General features: G+C 39.8%; 1 protein-coding gene across 1 annotated transcript; it reads left to right on the forward strand.

Moving 5' to 3' along the window:
• Positions 1–15115: 15115 nt before the first annotated feature.
• spaca4l (sperm acrosome associated 4 like) lies at positions 15116–23592 on the forward strand. Its single transcript, XM_053642111.1, has 3 exons — positions 15116–15259; positions 22379–22489; positions 22616–23592. Exons 1-3 carry the CDS (start codon positions 15208–15210, stop codon positions 22837–22839), a joined length of 387 nt encoding a protein of 128 aa, XP_053498086.1. The 5' UTR covers positions 15116–15207; the 3' UTR covers positions 22840–23592.
• Positions 23593–24682: the final 1090 nt, after the last annotated feature.

The following is a 24682-nucleotide window of genomic DNA, read 5'->3' on the forward strand; positions in this document are numbered from 1 at the left end:
AGGATCTTCTGTTAACGTCTCGGTGCCAGATACCACAGCACACCTTCAGAGGTCCTGTGGAATCCATGCCTCGATGGCTCAGAGCTGTTTTGTTGGCACAAGGAGAACCTACACAGTATTAGGCAGGTGGTTTTAATGTTGTGGCTGACCTGTGTGTGTTTCGTGTTGTGTGTGTGTATTCTATTATATTGTGTGCAGGTTCTCTTCTCATCTCTGGTAGAATATAAAATTATGAATAAGCATTTAAGCACAGAGCACACCAGCCCAAATACATGCACACTAAACCCTTACTTCCTCTACAGTAACACTGTGACTCTGTCTCTGACCTTTTACACTGTTAATCATGCTGCTGGAATCAAAACAAGACCAGATTACAACACACACACACACACACACACACACACACATGAAATGCCACTGTGTACCACACCCTTCACTCCTGCAGTTCAGATCTCCTTGTGTCTCCTTTTTCTTTCTCCTCCTGGTTTTGTCTCTTTCTCAACCCCGAGTCTCTTCCACACCCTCTCATCGATCTCCTTTCCCAACATACAACATACACATTGTTGTTTTTTGTTTGTTTGTGAGTTTGTTTGTTTTTCCCTGAGTGAGATGTGGATACATATGGATTTTAATCAATTAAAAAAAACCCATCCATGCCCTCAGTTTAGTGATTATACTGTATAGCAATCTCAAGACGCCTTTATCTCAGCTAAATAAACAGGAATGGAACAGATACGCCAATGTAGGCTTCATGGATGTTTGTAAAAATAAATATTAGTAAGACACATTAATGACTCAATTAATAATGAATTCACTTTAAATGAACAGATAAGCAACAGTGCAACATTGAACACTCTACCCACAATATCAAACAGAACCTCGGGGGTTTTATCAAAAGCCCTTCATTCATCATCCTGGACTACTTTATAAAAGATTCATGCCATGTTCATGAATGTGTTATGAAGGCAGAAAGTATTATCCTCAATTCCTCACACAGTTCACGCTGGAAAATATTTTGTTTAATGAATACAGAAAAGAAAAATTTATTTTATGCATGGTTGTTTTTTTTCCTAGAGTCATGAGGACATTGCTTTCTCTAGTACATTCATTTTTAATGTCACATTATATTGTAAATATATACAATTCACACACACACACACACACACACACACACACACACACACAAACTATATATATATATATATATATATATATATATATATATATATATATATATATATATATATTATTATGATTATTATTATTATTATATTTACATTTACATTTATTCATTCTGCAGGCGCTTTTATCCAAAGCGACTTATAAATGAGGAAACACAAGCAAAGGGATATATAAAGTTGAGAACAATACAAGTAGTGCTACTGTACAAGATTTATAATTGAGCTCTAGAGAAGGAAAGTGCGCAGAGTAGAGGAGTAAGGTGTTTTTGTTTTGTTTTGTTGTTGTTTTTTAGGATAATGTGAGGTTTGGCATTTTATGAGTTGGTTAGGTGTTTGCGGAAGAGGTGGGTCTTTAGCTGTGTTTTGAAGATGGTGAGAGAGTCTGTGGTCCGGATTGAGGTCGGAAGTTCATTCCAGCACTGAGGAACAGTTAGTGTGAAGGTTCTGGAAAGGGATCTTGAGCCACGCTGAGTGGGAACTACTAAGCGTCGGTCGTTAATCGATCGCAGATTGCGTGAGGGAATGTAAGCCTTCAGGAGAGAGTTGAGGTAGAGGATGCTGTTCCAGACAAGATCTTGTAGGTGAGCATCAATGACCCTGCATTTTGGCAGGGTCTGTAACTGTAACAGCAAGAAATTCAAAGGCAGTGTAGGAGCAAGGGGAAGAGAGACATGTAAATGTCCATGTTTTGGAGAGAAGCAAACCTGTACCTCCCCCTGGTCTGTTGGGGCACGCGGTATGGGAGAAGTTGAAGTTGGAGGCTAAAGCAGCCTTGAACACAAATTTCAATTTGCCTCAATTGATTCTATAAAGCTGTGTTTCATCAACTCAGTACGATGAGTTATGTAAAATAAATAAATAAATAAAACAACTGAGCATGCTGCTAATGGAGAATAATCCAGCAGAATTACTGTTTCCACCCCGAAGGTGATGATTTTCCGATCACAGCACGTCCCAAAGTGTTTTATGATGTACTACATCAATTTTGCCAATGATTCTTTTTTTCTTTATTAATGAATGATATATCGTGCTTTTTATCCATTTATTGTTACATTTAATGTTATGGAACATTTATTATACAAGTCCCTGTGAATGAGCTGTTACTACAGAAACGATGACGTATTAGAATGAGCATATTAATACACTAAACCTTTACTGTCGGAGCTGCTGATATAGAACATGAATCAACACCTTCACATTCAGGAATTCAACAGCGCTGTGGTGCAACAAAGTAAACAATAATATGTGTGTGTCCCGGGTCCGGGTGTGAAAGTCAGCATTAGTGGTGTGCGTCACACTCGCCATGCTGGCAGAAACACGGTGGATATTGGTTGGCCAACAATGTGTGCGTTTTATTCAGTCCAAAACAAATGCCTCTTCACTGCTGCCCACCCTCTCTGTCTATTTTCACTCCTGCGCTCTCTCTCTCTCTCTCTGTCTCTCTCCCTCTCTCTGTCTCTCTCTCTCTGTCTCTCTGTCTCTCTCTCTCTCTCTCTCTCTGTCTCTCTCTCGCTCTCTGTCTCTCTCTCTCTGTCTCTCTGTCTCTCTCTCTCTCTCTCTCTCTCTCTCTCTCTCGCTCTCTCCCCCTTCTCTCTCTCTCTCTCTCTCTCTGTCTCTCTCTCTCTCTCTCTCTGTCTCTCTCTCTCTCTCGCTCTCTCCCCCTTCTCTCTCTCTCTCTCTCTCTCCCTGTCTCTCTCTCTCTCTCTCTCTCTCGCTCCCCCCCTCTCTCTCTCTCTCGCTCCCCCCCCTCTCTCTCTCTCTCTCTCTCTCTCCCCCTCCCCCCCCCCTCTCTCTCTCTCTCTCTCTCTCTCCCCCTCCCCCCTCTCTCTCTCTCTCTCTCTCTCTCTGCAGCACAGTGTGAGTGAATTACAGTGTGAGTTTCATAACTTTTCCATATTAACACAAAGTCCACCACAAACAAATACACACACTGTAGATACATTTATGGAAATCCTGCTTTATCTAAAAACACGTCCTGTTGTGCTCAGTATCACATGCACTGTGTGTGTGTGTGTGTGTGTGTTAGCCTTAGGCACTGTGGGCCACACACACACACACATATATATGTAAACCTTGTGGGCGCCCAGAAAAATTCCAGAAATGCTTCCAGCTTTGAACAGCAGCACAACAGGTGAGCCTCTGTTTACATGACACGGCCCCGGCAGCTTTTTCCTCAAGCGACCAAATTAAATAAGAACTAAATAATGCCAACATGCTAAAGTCATATGCTTCCATGATGAGAATGATTTTAACGATAGTCCCACCCTTCAGAGACACAGAGATGAACTATGTGGGTTTGAGTTATAATCGAGCACAGCACGGTGCACTGTATAACACACACATGATGATACAGCACAACCCAAAGCATGAGCTCAGGAAAGCGTAAATAAAAGGCTGAAAACAGGTTTGTCTAAAGATGTGTGTCACTTGGGTGGAACCATCAAGTATGCATTGTTTGTACCTTTAATATGTATCTTTATAATTAAAAATAATTTGAGATCCATCATTGACACAGCATTAAAGCTTTACTCTTAAAGGTAGCTCAATGGGCTACTGATGGGAAGGTCATGTGTTCAAACCCCAGCACTATCAAGCTGCACTGTTGGGCCCTTGGGCAAGGCCCTTACCCCTTAAAAACTGCTCAGATGTATAAATGAGGTAAATGTAAGGTGTTCTGGATAAGGGCGTCTGCCAAATACCATAAATATAAGATGGTCTGGTGATGGTAGTGCGGAAAAGTACACTTTAGTACCTTTATTTCTGAGCGCTTTGTTTGACTGAAGCAGGTGGAAGATGTTGTGGATACGATAGGGACAGGTACCATCAAGGTTTTAACGGTATTACCACTCTTACTGATCCGGTACTTTAACGGTATTCTTACAACTTTGTGTTGTGTTTTTATATGGAAAAAAAAATAAACAAATTGAGAACAGAGTTAACATCGCTTTATTGTTTGAAATGTAAAATAAATGAAAGAATCCTTTGAAAAACAAGTAGAAGATATGTTGAACGCGTGATGTCGTTTCAACCGAATGAAATCAACATGGTTTCGATGTAAGGTACGCAAACCGATTAGGGCGCGTTGACTTTTATTTTAAACGGCGTCGATTCAGCATGACTTTAATGAGCAACAAGATGCTGGATCAATGTCGGAGATGAACATTGTTTATACGATGATTATACGTCATCGTTATTTGGGAAAGCTGCTAGCGAACATACGTGACGTAGACGGGGAAACAGAGACGAGCTAGCTAGGCAGTCGAAAGCTTTTCATTTCTCGGTCTGTACATGATGCACTTTTTGACAGACTGCTTGTGTTTCTGCTTTTATAAGCAAAAATCTTGTTGCGCCTGCTGCAGTGAGCGTTGTCTGCATCAACTCTGTGGAACCACATGTTTGAACGTTTAGTTTTCTCCACTATTGTCACTCCATAATACGCCATTGTGTATTAAACGGGAGCTTTCGTGTTATTTGTGCATGTGACAGACTGCCTCCGCGTACGAGAGATCTCACTTCTGGAACGCGAATAACAAAAATGCAGACTTAATATTGTGGCAAATTAGAAATGGTTGGTGAGAGAAAATGTGCAAGATAACATTTATTTATCAATAATACATCGGAAATATATTTTCTTCATTTCTCCAGAACTGATAGCGTCAGAGCTTATCGATATTACGGTCTTTCAGAATTTAGCACCCGGGCCAGTTTAATACCAGGTTTTGGTTCCCATCCCTAGAATACGATTGAGCTATGAACAAATGACAAATTCAAACAGAATAACAGGAAGTAGGAACAGGGTGTGGCCATATCAGATGAATTTGGTATTGGATTTGTATTTCGCAATTGCATTTGGCAGACGCCCTTATCCAGCGCAGCTTACATTTATCTCATTTATACAGCTGAGCAGTTGAGGGTTAAAGGGAGAGTCCTCTTCTATGTCGAAATCAGCAGATATCTTTGTTATAAAGATTGTTCTATGTGACTCAGTTTGTGTATAATGTCCCTCTTCTGTAAAAAGTGCAATGCTTCTAGGTCCCATTGTATCGTGAGAGCAGTCGTTAGTTTTGTTTGTACCTGCCAGCAATTTAAACAAACTACAGGGTGTCCCAAAAGTACACAGGGGAGTTTGCCAGCACCACGTCAGGTGTGCCTTCGTGGACGTCCGCTTCTCGGTTGGTCCGCAACGCTTCCAGTCTTTGTGAATAAGTTTGGCAGCAGTGCCACGTTTCCTGTTAAAGTCCATGGCAACCTTGCGACAGCTTCATGATCCAGCCATGAGAACACGTTCAATACGTTCTTCTATTGTCAAAGTAAAGTATGAAAAATTTTGGAAGACAATCTGCTAAAAAGGTGTTAATTTCCCCGATGTACGGAGACTTTTGGGACACCCTGTATTATAATATAAACAAACTAGTAGCCTAATTTAAACCACCATGACCAGGATGTTTGTGTTGTAAATGCATCACAGCAACAAATACATGCCTCTAGTGTCAACCAAATGCACTGTTGACATTTCTGACAAATATTTGACAGCAAAGAAAAAAAATTATTTCTTCGGATCGCATATTCTATCCCTGGTTATTGTCAGGATTAAAGGTGATTGCTTGTGTTTGAGAGCAGTGGCTAGATGCTACTGAAATCCTTTTGGATAAAAGATACTGGATGCTTTTATCCAAGAAGAATCTGACAGTCTTGGTGGGGTGAACCAAATACATGCCAGTTTTCAAAAGTGAAAAGTGTGCTAGACGTACCAGTAGTAAGTAAAAAGTTAGACTAGACTAGAGTGGACTGTCCTATCATCACTTTCACGCACACTTGGACATTCAACTACTTGAAGTTACAGCTGATAACATACAGTATAATTATGTCAAATTCTCCTCATAATGATTTGAGAGGATGTGAAGGGGTGTTGGGGGTGTGTCTATAAAACGACTGACCACCAGAGGCCAATCCAAATGCAAACAAACATTCTAGACAAGAAGGCAGGTTTCCAACCTGGGGCTTTGTTTTTCATCTACGTAATACACTTGCTCTGAGACAATGGATACATTTTTTAATTATTTCTATTCCATTATTTATCTTACTAAGAAATTAATTATATTGACTATAGCACCCAAAGTCTCCATCTCTAGACCTATAGTGGAACTATGTGGCTTCTTTCCTTGAGAACATCCCAACACAAACACACACACATACACACACAGTGCATTTAACATGGAGGACGTTCTTGATGCTGTTATCAATTCTTAACACCTAGGGTTTGCGTGTGAGAACGTCAAGGAACCAGTTCTTCTAAATCTTTAAACTTCGTGGCAGGCTTGGTGGGAACAATGGTATTAAATACGCAGCATTCTCATGGAGATGTTCTTCTTTTCTAGGTGCAAGCAAAGCACATAGTTACATCAATAGCATCCTCCTATTGGAGTTGTACGTGAATTGGAGAAGGTTCAACAGGAAGAAAGTCATTCACGTACGTTACTAGTGGACTGAATCAGTGTCGCTTCATGTCAAAATCAACAAAAGAGTTAGGAAAGGATTGATGTCAGTGAAAACCTCCACATGTTCTTTGAACAGGACCATGAATGCTTGTGCGAGTTTACCACCTTGAAAGTTCTGATCACATTGGGCATGTATAGAACAGGTGTGTAACTCATTACGTCCGCAGGTAATTCACAGCAGGATTGGTACTATTTGTCTTAAGATGAGCACATGATGAGTCATCGCTCCTTCATCTATTTATAGTCTTTGATTGAGCACAGTCTGTGTTGTAGGACACATGGTTGGTGTCAGAGATGGGGTAGATAGACTGCACCTTGTCCATGTAGTCTCACTTAAACAGATTATCTGACATTCCTTTCATATATGTGAGTCTGCACTTCTCATCTTGTTTGTTTGGCGATGTGGATAATAATCACAAACTCAAGTCTGAACCGTGGATCCATTCCACAATTCCAGTTGTGTTAGGGCTTGTTTCAGCATGCAGATCAGGTCAAACCTTTTTTTACATTTAATTATCTAGCACACCTGCTCAGAATCATTTGGTTATCAAAACACTATGGGAAAACTGAAAGACTGCAAGGCATGGCAATAGTGTATATTTGATTACTTATTTGACCAGAAGGGAAAGTTATGACGGTCTGATGATTCTGTGGAAATAACAGAGAGCTGAACTTTCACGTTGCTCTGTTGTGCTTAGGTGGAAAGAACTACCCATTAAAGGTAAATGAGACCTTTTAGCTATACTCATGTTCAATGCACATGAATCGAAGAGGGCTTTGGCTGAATACGCGTTGTGATGACGTCACATGACACGTCTTGGCCCAAATCTGTGGCAATTTTGAAGAATTGCAAGTTCCTCTGAATGTTGGTATTGGATCTGAATGTAGTATCCTCACAGTTACAACTTTAACACAACTTCTGTGATTAGTCAGCATGGTATAGTTTATCATTAGAGCATTACAAGTCAATCAAAAGTGACTGATTAAGAAGGCTGATAAAACGAGTGGTTAAACAAGCTGTACACCTCACGCCACATTCGCATGTTGCACAATTTGGTGGAGGTCATGTGATTATGTGTTGGGCAAACACCCAGTTAACATGGCAGTGGTTAAGGCAGTGGACTCCTGATCAGGAGGTTGTGAGTTCAAACCCCAGCATTACCAACCTGCCACTGTTGGGCCCTTGAGCAAGGCCTCTTAACCCTCAAGTTCTCAGAATAAAAAAAAATAGATATAATGTAAGTCGCTCTGGATAAGGGCATCTGCCGAAATGCCATCAATGTACGGGAACTTCGAAATCCAGGTTTAAGGGGGAGGTACTAATGAGAAAGTAATGCCGCCCTAATAGGATTGATATTTTGAAAATGACTCCTAAACTTGCTACACTTATAAAACGTGCTGACTGAATGAAGTGAAGTGAGGCTGCTTTATCCGAGCTCTGTTCAAACGGATTTAAGCAGAACAAATAGTGTATTGTAATGAGATCAGCTCTTTGGGTTCCACTTCAAGTGCAATGTTTGCCTTCACACACTTTAAATATACCGCTCTGTATTTGTGAAGCCTTTTGGCGGCTTTTGTGTCAGCAAATCTCAAAGGTGTAGGGTTTTCACAAAGAGGTCAAGAGAACACAGACAGGTAAAAAAAAAAAAAAAAAAAAAAAACATACAGTTGTAGAGACCATCTAAACACGTATGTGCAATAAAAAGTCATATTCATTCTTTATGGTTTCCCCATCAAGTGTGTTAATAATCCTCTAGTCACTTAGCCATTAAAACACAGTATGCTCCATGAGTGTCAGGAATGTGAGAATGTGTGTGGAGACAGAAAGAAAAGCATTATCATAAAGTAATCCTCATGAGCAGTGATGATTAAAATCTCAGTAGCCATGGCAATGTTATCTTCCTAATAATGCTTTCATTGTATCTACTACGTGAAGACAGACATGTTTAGTTGGTTTTTAATATTAAGGTTGTTTAGTAAAAGCAATCTACATCTAAAACAGTGATACCTGTGCTTGCAGGGGCATCAAACTCAAACCCAGCATTTTTGTAAGCCTGTGAAGGGTCATGATGCAAGGCTCTTCTTATTATCTATTATTTTGATTAACATCAATAACTGGCTCTGAATGTAGAACAGGACGAGTCTAGAGCATAGAATGCCTTTACATGTTCTAGCATTACAATTTCCCTTCACTGGAACTAATAGGCCCAAAACCTGTTGCAGCATCACGATGCCCCTGTGCACAAAGCGATCTCCATGAAGACATGGTGTGTGAAGGTTGGAAGAAGCTGGAAGAACTCGAGTGACCTGCACAGAGCCCTGACCTCAACCCCACTGAACACCTTTGGAATGAATTGTTGGAACACCGACTACACCCCAGACCTCCTCACCCAACACCAAGAGGGACTAAATCTGGAATGGGATGTTCAACAAGCACATATGGCTGTGTCATATCTCCAAAAACTTTTGGCCATAAACCGTATCACTTGTCTAGTGTAGTAGTGTACTACAGGCCGTTTCATTATAATATTTTGCAAGTTACACGTTATTCCTGAGATGCCAGTGATCCCGACCGCTTCTGCTCTCCGAATCTGCCCGATCCATCCTGATGCCCTGCTTCTGGTTGGAATTCTCATCAATTTGAAGTCACTTGCTGCTGCTCAGGATGGACCCACATGGTGCAGCCTAACATCATTGAGATTACTGAGGATGGTACCAGTTAAAAACCATACATATGGCTTTGGACCTCAATTCATGTAAACAGTTATACTATGATAGCTTTAGGACTGCAATTGCCACAAACAGTTCTGCACTCAAGTCTCCATCATTGAACAGTGGAGAAGTTCAACAAAACCGACTTCATGTAGACACTGTAATGAATTTCCTGGTTACACAATTGCACTTTTTGACCATGTAGTATTAGCACATGTATAAAAGGAATTTATTTGTCACCCAGATGAGGATGGGTTCCCTTTTGAGTCTGGTTCCTCTTAAAATAAAAACTGAATTGAAGTTCACGAGACAAATGAAATGAGGCAGTAGGCTGTATTTAGCCTCTGGGCATTGAGTTTGATATCTGTGTCTCAGACTTTTGTGGTTGTGGACTCCACCTTGTCCATGTAGTCTCACTTAGCCAGCTTATCTGACTTTCCATTTTTGTGATCAATAAACCTGAAGTGAAATATAACATTCTATAAAGATGATCAAACAGTTGTTTTTTTTTGTTAATGGATGATAGCTAACGCTTGTGCTTTAAGAGCACATGCTCTTAAACATGGCAGTGGGCCATGTTTGGCCTGTGGGCATTGAGCTTGATATCTGTGTCTTTGAGTTTTGTGGGTGTGACATGACACTTGATGTGAATGTGCTTGGTAATTTATCAGTTATTGGGATTTATAGAAATACACATTTTAAAAAATGTGACTGGAATTTTTTGTTTTGATTTGTGTGGCCAAAAAGAGTTCTGCTATTGTTACAAGACAAAGAACCTTTTTGCTAAGAGTGTATAGTTTCAGAATGTGCGCAACAAAAACTAGATTACATTTTTATTTTTGACTTACCATTTGAGGAATATGAAAACAGCTATGCTCTGCAAAACTGTTAATAATTGACCATAATGACATGCTTGGTGGCAAACGAGGCGAGCAAGTTCACCCTGGCTTTACCCTTGAGGATCCCATCCAGGTCACACGGTTAACATATTGCTGCTAACGTATCACTGCTAATGTATCACTGATATTGTTTGTGCAACAACCCAACAGACCTGTGTATACACTGACAGTGACTGTGTATATGGAAACTGCCCATTTATATTTGTAGCACTGGATCGTACATCTCTTGTGAAATGACATCTCTTATTGACACGTGGCCATTTCAAAGTTCCATAGCTCCAGTGAACTTGAAGGACAATGGATAAGAAACATATTTTTTTGTTTCAATGTGCATTGGTGCATGTTGCCCAATGTTGCATGACTCTAATTGAAATCAATAATAAGGGCTCCAGAGTTGTATAACAGAAAAGTGTTCACCCTATTGTCAGGAGATCACGAGTTTGAATCCTGACGATGACACAGCCATTTAAGGCTGGGGATCCCATGAGTCCCACAGCGACACTAAACAATCAAGGGTGTGTGTGAGCTCATGTATGGGGAAGAGGTATACTGAATGCAGAGCTGTACTGCTACCACCCGCGTCCACAGGTGGAGGATAGTGGTATGGCCTCTGGATATTGAGGTTAGCTGTGAAATAAGTGGGTTTACCTGATGAATAAACATACGCAGACCATCAGCGGCAAGATTATGAAGGGTGCAGTGTGAGTGGTGCTATACTTGAATTCAAAAGCTGCATATACCCTACGACAATCTTGGCGAGTGTGGGCCGCCAGTAAATAAGCCCTTGCTCCTGCTGCCTTGCAAGGTAAGGTCCTCAGCTGACAGCTGCAGTGTGCTCATGCTTACTGGCTTACACGTTACAGTTTCTGTGCCTATCAGCAATGGTATGTATGAAGGAGAGAGTGGGATTGAGACTCACAAACTCTTTCTCACTTAAATCAAGTGATTGTGATGGTACACCACTGATGTAAGAGTCCGACAAAGGAAGTCCTACAGCGAGTGGCAATGGGAGCAGGTGAAGGATACCAAGGGAAGCTTCTACACAAACCTGCATGTAGGCGGTTCAGGTGTGATGGTCGTCTGCTGCTAATCTGGAACAACTACAGCATTTGTATCCTGCTTGAGTGATAGAGTAGCCCAGGGACAGCACTGCTCTCTTCGCATGAAGAAGGGGAGAGAGTAGGATCCCTAAACAAAGCTTTTTCTACTCTTACTTGTTGGTTCGTCGCATTCAACTAGTTATCCAACACCGCGGTCACAATAAATCAAGAAATGTACAAAGACTATGTCTTGCTTCGCTGCTTGACACTATGGATCGTCAGGAACGCAGAACTGCTATCATTGGACATTGCCGTACTCAGTGAAATGCGCATTTCTGGTAACAGCTAGTTCTTTGAGGTTGGTGCAGGATACACCTTCTTCACACTCGGTTACCCAGAAGGTAAACCACGTCAGGCTGATGTGGGCTTTGCAATCAAGGCTTCGCTGATTCAAAAGCTTGAAGAACAGCCTAAGGGTATCAAATCACGTTTGTTGAAGCTGGGACTCCTTCAAGGACAATCGGCTGTGTTTGTTAGCGCTTACACACCTACAATGATCGCATTTGATCATTCGGGGGGGGGGGGGGTTGGGGGGGTTCTAACAGAACTTGTTCTCTGCCATCTGCTCTGTGCCATACAAACACCATCTGTTCATGCTTGGTGACTTCAATGCCCATGTTGGACTCGACTATGCTAACTGGCCAAAGGTTCTAGGGCACCATTCTGTAGGTAATGAGAACTCCAGTGGAACACACCTGCCTCAAACCTGCTCGCAGCAAAAGCTTGCTATCACAAACATCATTTTCCAGCAAGCTAATAAATTCAAGACGACATGAATGCATCCTCATTCCAAACACTGGCACATAGTGGATTACAACATCACTCATAACCATGATTCATGGAAAGTTCCCCTGACACATGTCATGCATGGAACTGACTGCTGGTCTAATCACTGTCTTGTTCGTTGTGTTGTGGCTCTGCTAAAACAGCTATCTGAACATGTCCTCATCTGAGAAATTCTCCCTGAGACTCTGTGTGGCTTTCGTGGGGGTTGTGGAACAACCGGCATGATCTTCACTGTTTGACAGATTCAGGAGAAATGTTATGAACAACATTGTGAGCTGTACATGGTCTTCACTGATCTAACCAAAGCATTTGATACTGTTCACAGAGAAGCGTTATGGAATATCCTCAGGAAGACTGGTGAACTTTTGAGTGCAGCCAATCTAATCAACTCATTCCATGATGGGATGCTTGGCCGCGTACTAGACAATGGTGAGACTTCAGCTCTGTTTGACCTTACGCATGGTACAAAGCAGGGATGCCCCCATTGCTGTTCAGTATATTCTTCTCCATGATGTTTGGCATGTGGCTTTCAAGGACTGCTACCTTGGTGTTCAAATCCAATTTTGGACTGATGGAAGTATTTTCAACCTGCGTAGACTACAAGCACAACCTATGGTCCATACTGCAATACTACATGATCTGTTATTTGCTGATGACTGTGCATTGCAAGCTCCTTCTCAGGATGTAGCACAGCAGCTTCTTGACTGCTTTGCCAGTGCTGCTCATCGGTTCTTCATCAGTCTGAAGAAAACGGTAGTCATGCTACAGCCGGAAAACCTGCAATCCTACACCACTCCAGCCATAAGGGCTTATGACACAGTTATTAAAGCTGTCAAGAAGTTTTGCTACCTCGGAAGTGTTCTGTTGTCTGTTGCACACATTGATGACGACGTCAGCGTCAGACCAGTGCTGCTTTTGACAGACTCTTGAAGCAGCCATGGAACAACTGTGGCATACAATTAGCTACAAAGATTGCAGTCTATAGAGCAGTTGTCTTGGCCACTTTGCTCTATGGTTGTGAGACATGGACTCTGTATCGACTGTATCGTCAAACTAGACCAGTTCCATCTAGAGAAAGACTGCACAAATTAAATGGCAAGATAAGACTCCGAACACCACCATCCTTGTACGTTGACATCCAAGGAATTAAAGCATTCATAATCACAGCACAACTACGCTGGATCGGTCATGTGATTCGAATGGGTGACTCCAGGATCCCAAAATATATTCTATTCTACAGTTAACTTGTTGATGGCACTCGTTCTTGTTGAGGGCAGTACAATCGCTGCAAAGACACACTCAACGAGAATCTGAAGGTGTGTAGCATTTCACCCACAGAACTGGAAAAGCTTGCCAGCCTGCTATATTTGATACCTTATTTTATGGGGCAAAATCGTTTCCTAGCTATTTATGTTTAGCTAACTGTCCACACCTCGTTGTAGTTCTAGCTCCCTGGCATACTGAATTGCAAGTGCTTTTAATGACTGAAATATTTTTCAATACATTTCAGTCTGGACTGTGAATCTGTGTGACTTTTCTGTATGCGATTCTAGTAACCATGTGAGTGATTTCAGGTAATAATATCTTTGATCAGTTCTCACAACACTGGCTGAACCACTTTAATCTGAACCACAGATCCACTATCGTTCCGATGCACGCAGCTACTGCACAACCACACCGCTCCCTTTACAGTTTGCAATTTCCTTATTTGGTCATTGTTTACTCATTGGTTGTTTTCTCCTGATTGTTTCCACTTATTAGTCATTAGTTGGTGTTTTTACTCGGTGTGTTTGTATGTTTGTCCTGCATTAGTTCTGTTTGTCCTAGGGTCCATGGAACCTGTTTGTTGTGTATTGAGTCTATCCTTGACTGTTTATTGTATTTATAGGATAATAAATCATGCCCCGTTCTGCCTTCATTTAGCGCTGTGTGTCTTTTGTCTTTTTGGGCGTCTGTGGTTCAGGTGGCAGAGCGGGTTTTCCTCTAATCGTAGGGTTGGCGGGTCGATTCTCTGCCAGCATGACTCCACATGCCAAAGTGTCCTTGGGCAAGGCACTGAATCCCAAGTTGCTATGCAGGTCAGCGCCTTGCATGGCAGCTCTGTCATTGGTGTTTGCGTGTGTGTTTGTGAGTGAGACACAATATAAGTGCAGACCATTTACCATTTTGTGATCCATATTAGGGTAGACATTGTCTATGACAGAAATAATCATTTTTTCTATGTGTTTAAAGAGATGTGTTGAAACTTAACACTCGCGAAAATCGAGACATCTTTTTCACGCCATTGTGCTCGATGGGCAGTGTTATTGTCAGCCTGTGTTCTGAACACACCCTGCTATGACAATGACAAGTTTTAAAGGTTTTCCCTTAAACACGTCAATCACACGCGTATGCTTCCTGCCTTTCCTCCCATTAACGTAATAATATCGGAATTCATGGCTCAACTGTTGCCTTGCCTAATTGTTGTTACCTAACCTTGCTAAATAATACAATTAAAGATTTTATTATTAAATTTAATTAAATTAAATTAATTTAAAAAAATTAAACAAATAATTAAATATGATTTATTTAGCTCTAGCTAGCCTTTTTTCAAATCTAATTATATTTCTCTATCCAACTTGATTATATAATTATATATCAATTTATACATGTTTATTATATAATATCAAAATATAAAATAACGTGAACACACACAGAGCCAAGAGTTGTTGTTGTTTTTTTTTTAAATAGGTCTACATACCGACTGCTCGCAGGCTCAGTGAATGTACTCGGATGAATCCCAAACCGAGACCGAGTGCACTAGGAAGGCTGCAGAGCTCCGTTAGTCTGTGCCCTGTGCAATGCGCGTGTGGAGGGAGCCTGTAATGATCAGGGATGATTAGAGAGATTATAACGGGGCCGTCTGAGATGCCCAGCACCGGGGTGGGACCCGCTATAAAAAACTAGCGGATGTCTGAAAGTGCACTTAGTCTGGAGTTTGTTTTCATCTTCAACTACAGAGAAATAAAAACACACATCTACCACTGCAGATATGAGCAAAATCCTGGTAGGCTTCTTCACTGTAGCCCTGTGTTTCTCACTAGGTAAGTGGAGCAGATAAATATATACTTTATTTCTACTTATATAATATAATATAATAAGTATATACATAGAAATATATATATATATATATATATATATATATATATATATATATATATATAAAATGTAGTTACATATTATTATTATTATTATTATTAACGTTTTTAATGAAAGATCATTAGGCAATACCGTTTTTCCTTTTATACCTTTTTTCTTTCTTTTTTTTTTAGTGTGTTATTTATCGATTTGATTATTTTTAGGAAATTATTTTATTCCATAGGGTGATTATTATTCTTTTATCTGGTTACTTATTCACTTCTGTTATACTTCAGTGATGTAATTTTGTTTACATCTCTTACTGTCAGAGAAGATAAAGTGACATGAAAAGTTTTCCTTAGAAATGATTTTAAAGGTGGATTACTTTTGCGTGTTTTGCTGTGTTGTGCTGAAGCGTGGTGTATAAAGGCGTAGGTGAGATTACACCCAGCACAACATTGTATTAAGTAGGCTACATAAGTGCCCTTATTCCGTTAGTCATCTGTGGGTGTGTTGGGTTTGGGGCTTGGATAATAGCACAGGAGTAAAAAAACAGCCTCTCCCTTTACTGTGTGTGTGTGTGTGTGTGTGTGTGTGTGTGTGTGAACATCATGATGTCTAAGTTCCTGTTAGTCCTGTTTTCAGTTAATGAATCTGATCCAAGGAGAAAAAAATAACAGTTTATCCAAGACATGTTTACACAAAGACTGAGTTCATGAGGGTGGGTACTGAGTAAACAAAATCAGTTTACACCAAATATGATGTCCATGAGAGCAAATAGCGTTAAATATGAGATGCTTTAGACCAGATCTAAGCCTCGATAGACCACATACAAGACCAAATAGACTAAATCAAGTGCATATGAGAATGACTAGACCAATCAGACCAAATGTCAAAGCCATTCGACCAAATATGAAACCCATATGACCACATCAACAAACCATTCTATCAAATATGGTAAAAATTGTTAGCTCAGTGGATAAGATGTAGGACTACTGCTCAGACAGTCGTGAGTTCAACTCTCAGAACTGCAGATTACTAATGCTGGGCCCTTGAGCAAGGCCCTTAACCCTCAACTGCTCAAATGTAAGGTGCTCTGGATAAGGGCGTCTGCCAAATGCCATAAATATATAAGTAATTATGGGACCAAATTAAAGCTTAGCCAAAATGGACAAATATAAGGTCAACTACACTTAATATAAGACGGTGTACCAAATACGAGACCAAATACTCAAATGATAAGAGTATAAGTGACTGACTGAACCAAATATGAGATGCTTTCAGCTAACCGATTTTGCCTTCCTTTGTAAAGAGTGTATGCTTGTGAGAAATGCACTCTATAAATAAATTTACATTGTTATTATTATTATTATTATTATTATTATACATATTATCCAAAAACTGACCTCGATTGCCCCAGATCTTGAGGTTGCTCTGTCAATTACTTAAGAATGGCAGGCATGAGGCTGAGGCACACCCAAAATCCTTGCAAGTTACAGCTTTGATGTGACTCAACTTGCTCTGGTAGCACCACTCAGCCTCAGCAGCACTCCCTGTTATGTCATGTGTTTATCTCGCTGTTCCTTCCCAGCTAGCTCAGTATTAAGTGATTATTAAACAGCCTACTAGGTTTTACAAAAATGCCTCATTGTTAGAAATCTAATGCACTACATAGGGCACAGAGACTATATTTAACCTCAGTATGTATGTAGGGAGTGTGTAGGGAGCTTTGTGGAATTAGTGACCACTGGTGGTGAGATGGTGTAAGAACAACTGCAGAAAATTGACACAGAAAAGAAAAAGATATGTATCTGGTGAGCTGCTCGTGTAGACCTATAGACACAAAATGTATTATTATTATTATTATTATTATTATTATTATTATTATTATTATTATTATTATTATTATTATTATTAGCTCCGCAGCCGTCTTTTCTGCACCCTTGTGAGAGTAATGAAGTTACACGGCACGTCCGGCAGAGGGCAGCATCGTTTTACAGTCAGCTCAAGGGTGCATGTGTGCGTGTGCGTGTCTGTGGGTGTGTGCGCGTGTGCGTGCGTGAGTGTGTGTGCTCATCTTTATCAGAGGATTTCTATAATACTCAGATGTTAAATTTATCACCGATGTGTAACACCAGCTTAAGTGTCATTCCTGTAAAGCTCCATTCATTGCCACACTTGGGTCCTAATGCAATAATTTAATCACTACAGCTCCAGTAGTTTGGGATTAGCAACAATGACTGGACTGTTAGCATGACCTGCTACTGCTCTTCTCATTAAATATAGCCATGCAATAGCAGAAGTTTAACACCAAGGCCATGCCCCCTCCACTGTCTATCTTCCTGTGTTGCTCAACCCCTACACTCTCCTCCTTAAATATCAGGCCCTCTTCTAATCCTAAAATTACCTCAAGTGCTGCATTTGGCAGAAACCCAGCATTGCTCAGCACCTATGCCCCAGTGGCACGATGGCACAGGGACCTTCCCAAAAACAAATACATGATCTCGTGGCTTATTTCATTCTGATAGGGTAGTTCCTCCCTACCTCCAGGGTGGTTTCATCTCCAACCTCCTTGTGATCATATCATCATGTGACAATCCGGTTTATTGTGTGTATTTCAGATGTTTGATTCATGACGTGAACAAAGTAAAGTTCACTGGTCATTATAAGATTAAAAGATTGTGTGACTAATGACATGTCAAATGTGTGAGATGATGATATGCTCACTTTCTTACTAACTTACTGCATTACCGTTTAAATGTCTTACTGTCTCTCTGGCCATCTTATTGTCTATCTTACTGTCTAATTGCCTGTCGTACTGTCTTATTGCTTAATTCTCTTACTGTTGTGTGTCTTACTCTCTGTCTTACTCTAACTGTCTAACTGTCTTATTGTCTGTCTTACTGTGTAATCGTCTTACTGTCTAACCATCTAACTGTCTTACTGCCTTATTGTCTCTTTTGCTGTCTTACTCTCAGCTAGTTTTGAGGGAGCAGAGCCAATAGGCAGTGAGAGAATTTGGAAACACTTATGAGGAACTTTACCATGTGCCATGGACACGTAATCCAGTCAGTTGCCTTGGGAGAGTGAGACATGATGCAGTGTTCCCTTAGGGACTTTAAACAGGTCCTATAAGCCAGTGCTTCTTCCTAAGGCCTAGTACATTCTTCCTGTCTGTCTGTCTGACCACCTTTCTATCTGTCTTACAATCTCCCTTACAGTCTTACCATCTAACTGTCTAACTTAATGTCTGTCTTACTGTCTACCTCTCGGTCTAACTATGTTGTGGGGATTTCCTCACTGAGACGGTGGGTGTAAATGGAGAATAGAAGAGGACAGAGTACTGAGCCTTATGGGGCACCGGTAGTTGCTAATGAATGAGGTGTTTAGAGCAGGGTCAGGAGGTTTAATTAGATGGTGTGAAGGAACGAGATTCAGTGGGCAGGTGGTTGAATTGCTGGACAAGAGAATCTGTAGGATCACTTCTGTAGAAAAAGGGAAAGAGAGTAACCAGGGACGTAATAAGTGAATATAAAATAAAATGGCCGCCCAATGCCCTGCTAAGTGAATGTATAATAAAATGGCCGCCTACTGCCGTGACAAGTGAGTGTATAATAAAATGGCCGCCCACTGCCGTGATAAGTAAGTGTATAATAAAATGGCCGAACAGGTTTTGACATGATACTTGTTGTCAAAGGGCTAAAACCAACATGTGCTGATGCTAATTGGAATAAATAATGACGTGTCTTAGTTTGCCGTGGCTTGTGTTTTCATGACATTATCTTGTTGCTACTCTATTCTCTACTCTAATTGCTCTATTCAAAACAGGAGTCAGTGAAAATACACGCACATTGAAGCTCCTTGAATGACTCTTTTAATTGAATCAGCTAAAATGATTCATAAGATTCATAACTCAATTTTAAATGAGTTGATTCCATCTAAACAACTTTCTGGAGTGATCAAAAGCTTATAAAGCAAAAGAATGAGGCTTCAGCATGTTGTCTATGAGGTGTTCATTTAAACGAATAAAAACTCTTCATGTTTGATTCACCACCCTGAACGGACTTTGCATTTTGTGCTTCCAAATTGATTCACTGACTTGCTTACACACACACACACACACACACACACACACACACACACAAACAAACACACACACACACACACACACACACAAAATGAAACCTGTTCCACTTTGCTGTGGCAACACACCTGTAACATAACATGATTGTATTGTGGGAAACTCCCCTGACATGACTCAGCAGGGCGTGAGGTCATGACTCTGAACTGCCCAAGCAGTGAGGAGTGTGTTTATGTTCAAACACTGTAGGGATTATTTGAACCTCACACAATGACATCAGCCCATCACTCAGTCTCCTGAAGTGACGCACAGAAGCACGTGGACAAACATGATCCAAAAAAATCCCAGAATACAGTACAGTACAGTACAGTGCATTCATTTTTCAACATCACCCATGACTCGATCATGTGACGAAGCTTTAATTACATCTTATGAAGTGTATAATTTATCATTAAGGAAATCAATAAGGAAATCTCATCATTAAGCTGAAACTGTGATTCTCTGGAGTTGAATCACTTTACGAATCAGAGTCTTGACTCAATTCTTTCAAACAGCACATTTAAATGAAAGTCTGAGATTTGATTTATTTGATTCACCATTCATACAATATCCATCCATCCATCCATCCATCTGTTTTCTATACCACTTATCCTACAGGGTCACAGGGAACCTGGAGCCTATCCCAGGGAGCATGGGGGATAGAATTTAAAAGAAACAAATAACAAAAAAAAAAAAGGCCATTGTTAACTTGAGATAGTGATGATAAATTTATAGATAGTTCTGTCTGATTGAGTAAGTGAGTCAGACAAATCAAATCCCAACAACAAATGCAAATGAATCTCAAATTTTAGCAAAGGAGGTGAAGCAAATGTGTTGTGTTAATTTGTCTTCAAATGGGTAGTTTGAAAGAGATGAGAGGGAGTCGGGTGAATCAGTTAGCAGATACAGATGCAAGTGAATCCCATGAACGTTTTTCGTAAAGTTACGCAAGTCTAGTGAATCTAATGTTCAGAGTTCATTCACTTGAATGATAGTTCAAAAGAAACGAGTCACTGGTTAAACAATTTCGAATAAGTCCGTTATTTGTGAACGAGTCTTTAAAGATAGCTGGGGGAACTGATTCACAAGGACAAGTGAACTGAAATAAATAGCACTTGCACAAATTGGCTTGTAGTCAGAGTTTTCTGAGTTACAACAGCACACTTGACTGGACATACAGGTTTCTGGAAACTTCTGGAATGTGAGACACGAGATAACGTTGGAAGATTAAAGCCAAAGCAAAACATATGCAGAAATAATGGAGGAAACTGCAGGTAGAAGCATGAATGAAAACTGTGGCTACATTAATGCTCTGTTTCAGAGGAAATTAGATTAAATAGCTAGCTGGTTAGCTAACTGCCATTAAACTAGCTCACATTTGTCTGAAATATTGACTTAAAACTCTTACATAAGTACATTATTTTTTTTATTACTGTCAAGTGATTCAGATGAATCAGTTTGTAAATGCAAATGCAAACTAACCTGTGGTTTTAGCAAATTGACTCAGCATGAGGAATCAAATATGCATGATTCAATTTACTCAAATGTACAAAATAAACAAATCCATCTAATAATGAGGTACTCAGGGTGGTGAATCAGATGTGCATGGTTTAGTTTACTCAAATGATTCAAAAATAAATGAAATCCCTCTTGTAATGAGAATCTGAAACAAATCAGTCCTTTGAGTGATTCGGGTGAATCAGTTTGGAAGCAGAAAAAGGACAATGCATTTGACGTTTACGCAAAGTTACTCAGGAAGGTGAATCGAGTGGACATAAAATAAATGAATCAATCTAGCAGATTCGTAAAGAATCGGTTCTCTGTTAAAAACTCCTTTAAATGAGTCGGGTGAATCAAGCTGAAAGCACAAGTGCAACCGAATCCATAGTAAAGTATAGTAAAAAAAAAAAAAATCTGTTAGTAAAGTGAATCACATGCGCATTTACTCAAATGTTCAAAATAAATGAATCACACAAGTAATGAGAGATTCTCAGACTAGTGTTTCTAAACGACTCATTCGGGTGAATCGGTTTTGAAGGACAAACGCAATGAATGGATCAGTTGCTCAGGGAGGTTCAATGGAAATGTACACGGTGATCTCAGGGAGATAAACACACACACACACACACACACACACACACACACAAAACCTTGCAACTGTAATGAATGTAATGTGTTATCTGACCTGCAGAGCGTTACAGGAGCTCTTTATTTAAAAACAAAATGCATAGTATGTTTCCTGCAGCACATACTTTTAATATAAAGTGCAAGGAGCTAAAATATTTAAAAAGAAACACACACACACACACACACACACACACACACATGCAACAGTTTTGGAATTGGATATAAGGTTCTTGAAAAATAATTCTAAAATGGTGTAACAAAAATTATGTAAAAAAAAAATTGTGAATCATGATCATTCGTTTTAAATGAATCCTTTAAGTGAGTTGGGTGAATCAATTCAGAAGCGCAAATTCAAATGAATTACTGCAGCAGATACTACAGTTTTTAATCTGAAGTGCCAAGAGCGCTTCGGATTAAGAGAAGAAAATATGTTGAAGAGTTATTAAAGAAAACTCTTGGGAAATCCTTAAATGATCCGATTCTTTTCAAACGACTCTTTTAAGCGAGTCGAGTGAATCAGCTTGGAAGCAATTAGATACACTGAAGACTGAGCACAGAAAATCACACAGTTACACCGTTATCTTCTACTCTTCTGATCCACTCGTCTGATCCACTCGTCTGATCCACTCGTCTGATCCACTCTTCTGATCCACGCTTCTGATCCACGCTTCTGGTCCACGCTTCTGGTCCTCTCTTCTGATCCACTCTTCTGATTCACACGCTGAAGCAGTGAATGAACCTTGTTGCACTTGTCATCATCACAAGATGCCATCTGTAGACTGACATTCTCTCTCTCTCTCTCTCTCTCTCTCTCTCTCTCTCTCTCTCTCTCTCTCAGGCTACACCCTGCAATGCTATAAGTGTGATATAGGATTTTGGAGTCTGTGTGTCACCGACACAGAGACATGTGCAGCCAACCAGCAATGTTTCACTGGAAAGGGGAAAGCAGGTAACAATGCCTCCAGTCTTCTGTATCACATCTCTCAAAGCAGTACAATGTTTGTCAATATTCATTTTAAAACAGTTTTTAAATCATTTTAATCTCTCTCTCTCTCTCTCTCTCTCTCTGTGTCAGCTGGGGTGATTAAGGTGACCATGAGAGGATGTCTGGACGTAGCCAGCTGCAATAAGACGTCAAACGTTGATTTTCCCACCAATTCCTCCAGCATCTACGAAATGACCAAAACCTGCTGCAACACTGACCTGTGCAACACCGCCGCGCCACTCGCTCTCACACACACACTCACCCTCGCCATCGCCTCTCTCGCCACAATGCTCCTCACCAAAGTGCTGGTGTGAGGGGGTCTCTCTCTCCCACTCTCTCTCTCTCTCTCTCTCTCTCTCACACACACACACACACACACACAGTCCTATCTGTGATATTTAATCCTGTTTCTGGGTTTTTCCTCTGTTTTATTTTAATTGCAGCTACAAAATGTAAAACCTCCATATGATCACGTCGTTGTGTTGCTCGTTTTCTTTATGTCTTGAGGAGATGAACCATAGCCTTCTGTGATTTTTCTCTCATTTTACCTCTTTTTGTAAAGAAATATTACAATCTGATGTCCCTATTGACAATCTGAATGTTTATTATCATTTCTTATCTCATTAAGGGTTAAAGTACATGATGTAGGGTAAGCTGAGTATATCTGTTATTGATCTGACAATCATTTAAAGTTTTTATTCCTTCATTATTTCAAATGTAAGCTAACATTTTTGGTTTTGTCCTTTTTTTTAAATTATTTTGATCCCCATAAGAATTTGACATTTGCAAAAATTTACTAAATTTTTCACCGTGCTAGATGTTTAAACTCCAAAATGCGAAAAACACGCATGTTTTAAATTCATGTAAATTGCCTTCACGTGTATTTGACATTTATTACACTTGATTTGAAATGAAACGCCAAACCTGTGTGAGTGTTTACACGCTCGTCTTTACACAAAGTTCTTTGTATCGAAAAGAAGAAAAGAGAGATGTGCTTGAGATGATGTTGGCTGTGTGCTTTCTGATCAGGTGCTGGATAAAAAATAAATCCAAATTGGTCAAAAATACTTTGTGATATGAAATTCATTCAAACCAGAACGATAATCCAGTGATGGTTACAGTGTAAGGAAATGGTTTCCAGTCTGAAATGCAACCAAACAAGACGAACTCAACTCCAACTGCATGAGCAGGAATTCCTCCATCGCCAGGTCCAGGCGTACTAGTTACGATTTATTAAATTATACTTCAGACAGGAAGGAAGCGATTAAAGAAAAATCTATTTCTTGCTGACGTCTGACCTTGCTCTGACCTTCATTCTGTTTGGATCAATTCCAAAATCCAATCCTACAAACGTTCAGCCACTGGTTCTTTAGACATCATGCTGATGACAATCTGAAATGGACCAACAGCCTGAAATAAATAATACCTTAATGATAACAGAGCCTTAATCAAAGGCAAACGCATGATTTTTATACAACTTAACTTAAAAATGTAACTCGTAGTGGATGTCTCTGTTATACACTAGAGGGTTTCCTCTTTACTGGCTGTTCCCATATACACAGGGGAAAGTAATACTTTTTAGCAAAATGTCTCCCACAATTTTTCATACTTAGTATGTATATAGAAATATATTTGTTAGACATATTGAGAGCAGATAATTTTTGTGAATTTTTTTTTTAACAAAAGACAAAATGTTAAAAAATAGACAATTTTTCACAGTCTTCTTTGCTCATATTTTCCAAGGGTGCCAATATTAGTGGACCGCACTGTATATATATATATATATATATATATATATATATATATATATATATATATATACACACACACACACATGTACGATCTCTTCCACATATATTGCTACTGATTGATTATTGAGGATGTGACTTGCTATGTAATCAAGATACAAAACAAAACTGGTAACTGTAATCCTGTAGAGTTACGTCAAAAAACAACATAATCAGATTACAGGTACATTTTGTAAAAAAAAAATTAAAAAAAAATAAATAAATAAAAAAAAGTAAATAAATAAATAAATAAAGGGAATACTGTATTACAGTATTTTTTCATTAATTACTCTGTTTACAGAACACAATATAGACAGCGGTTTGATTATAGTTCTGTTTCTCTCTCGCCAGTCGTGACTCACATGAGCAA

Source organism: Ictalurus furcatus, chromosome 14 (assembly GCF_023375685.1).
Source record: "Ictalurus furcatus strain D&B chromosome 14, Billie_1.0, whole genome shotgun sequence".
Lineage (NCBI taxonomy): Eukaryota > Metazoa > Chordata > Actinopteri > Siluriformes > Ictaluridae > Ictalurus > Ictalurus furcatus.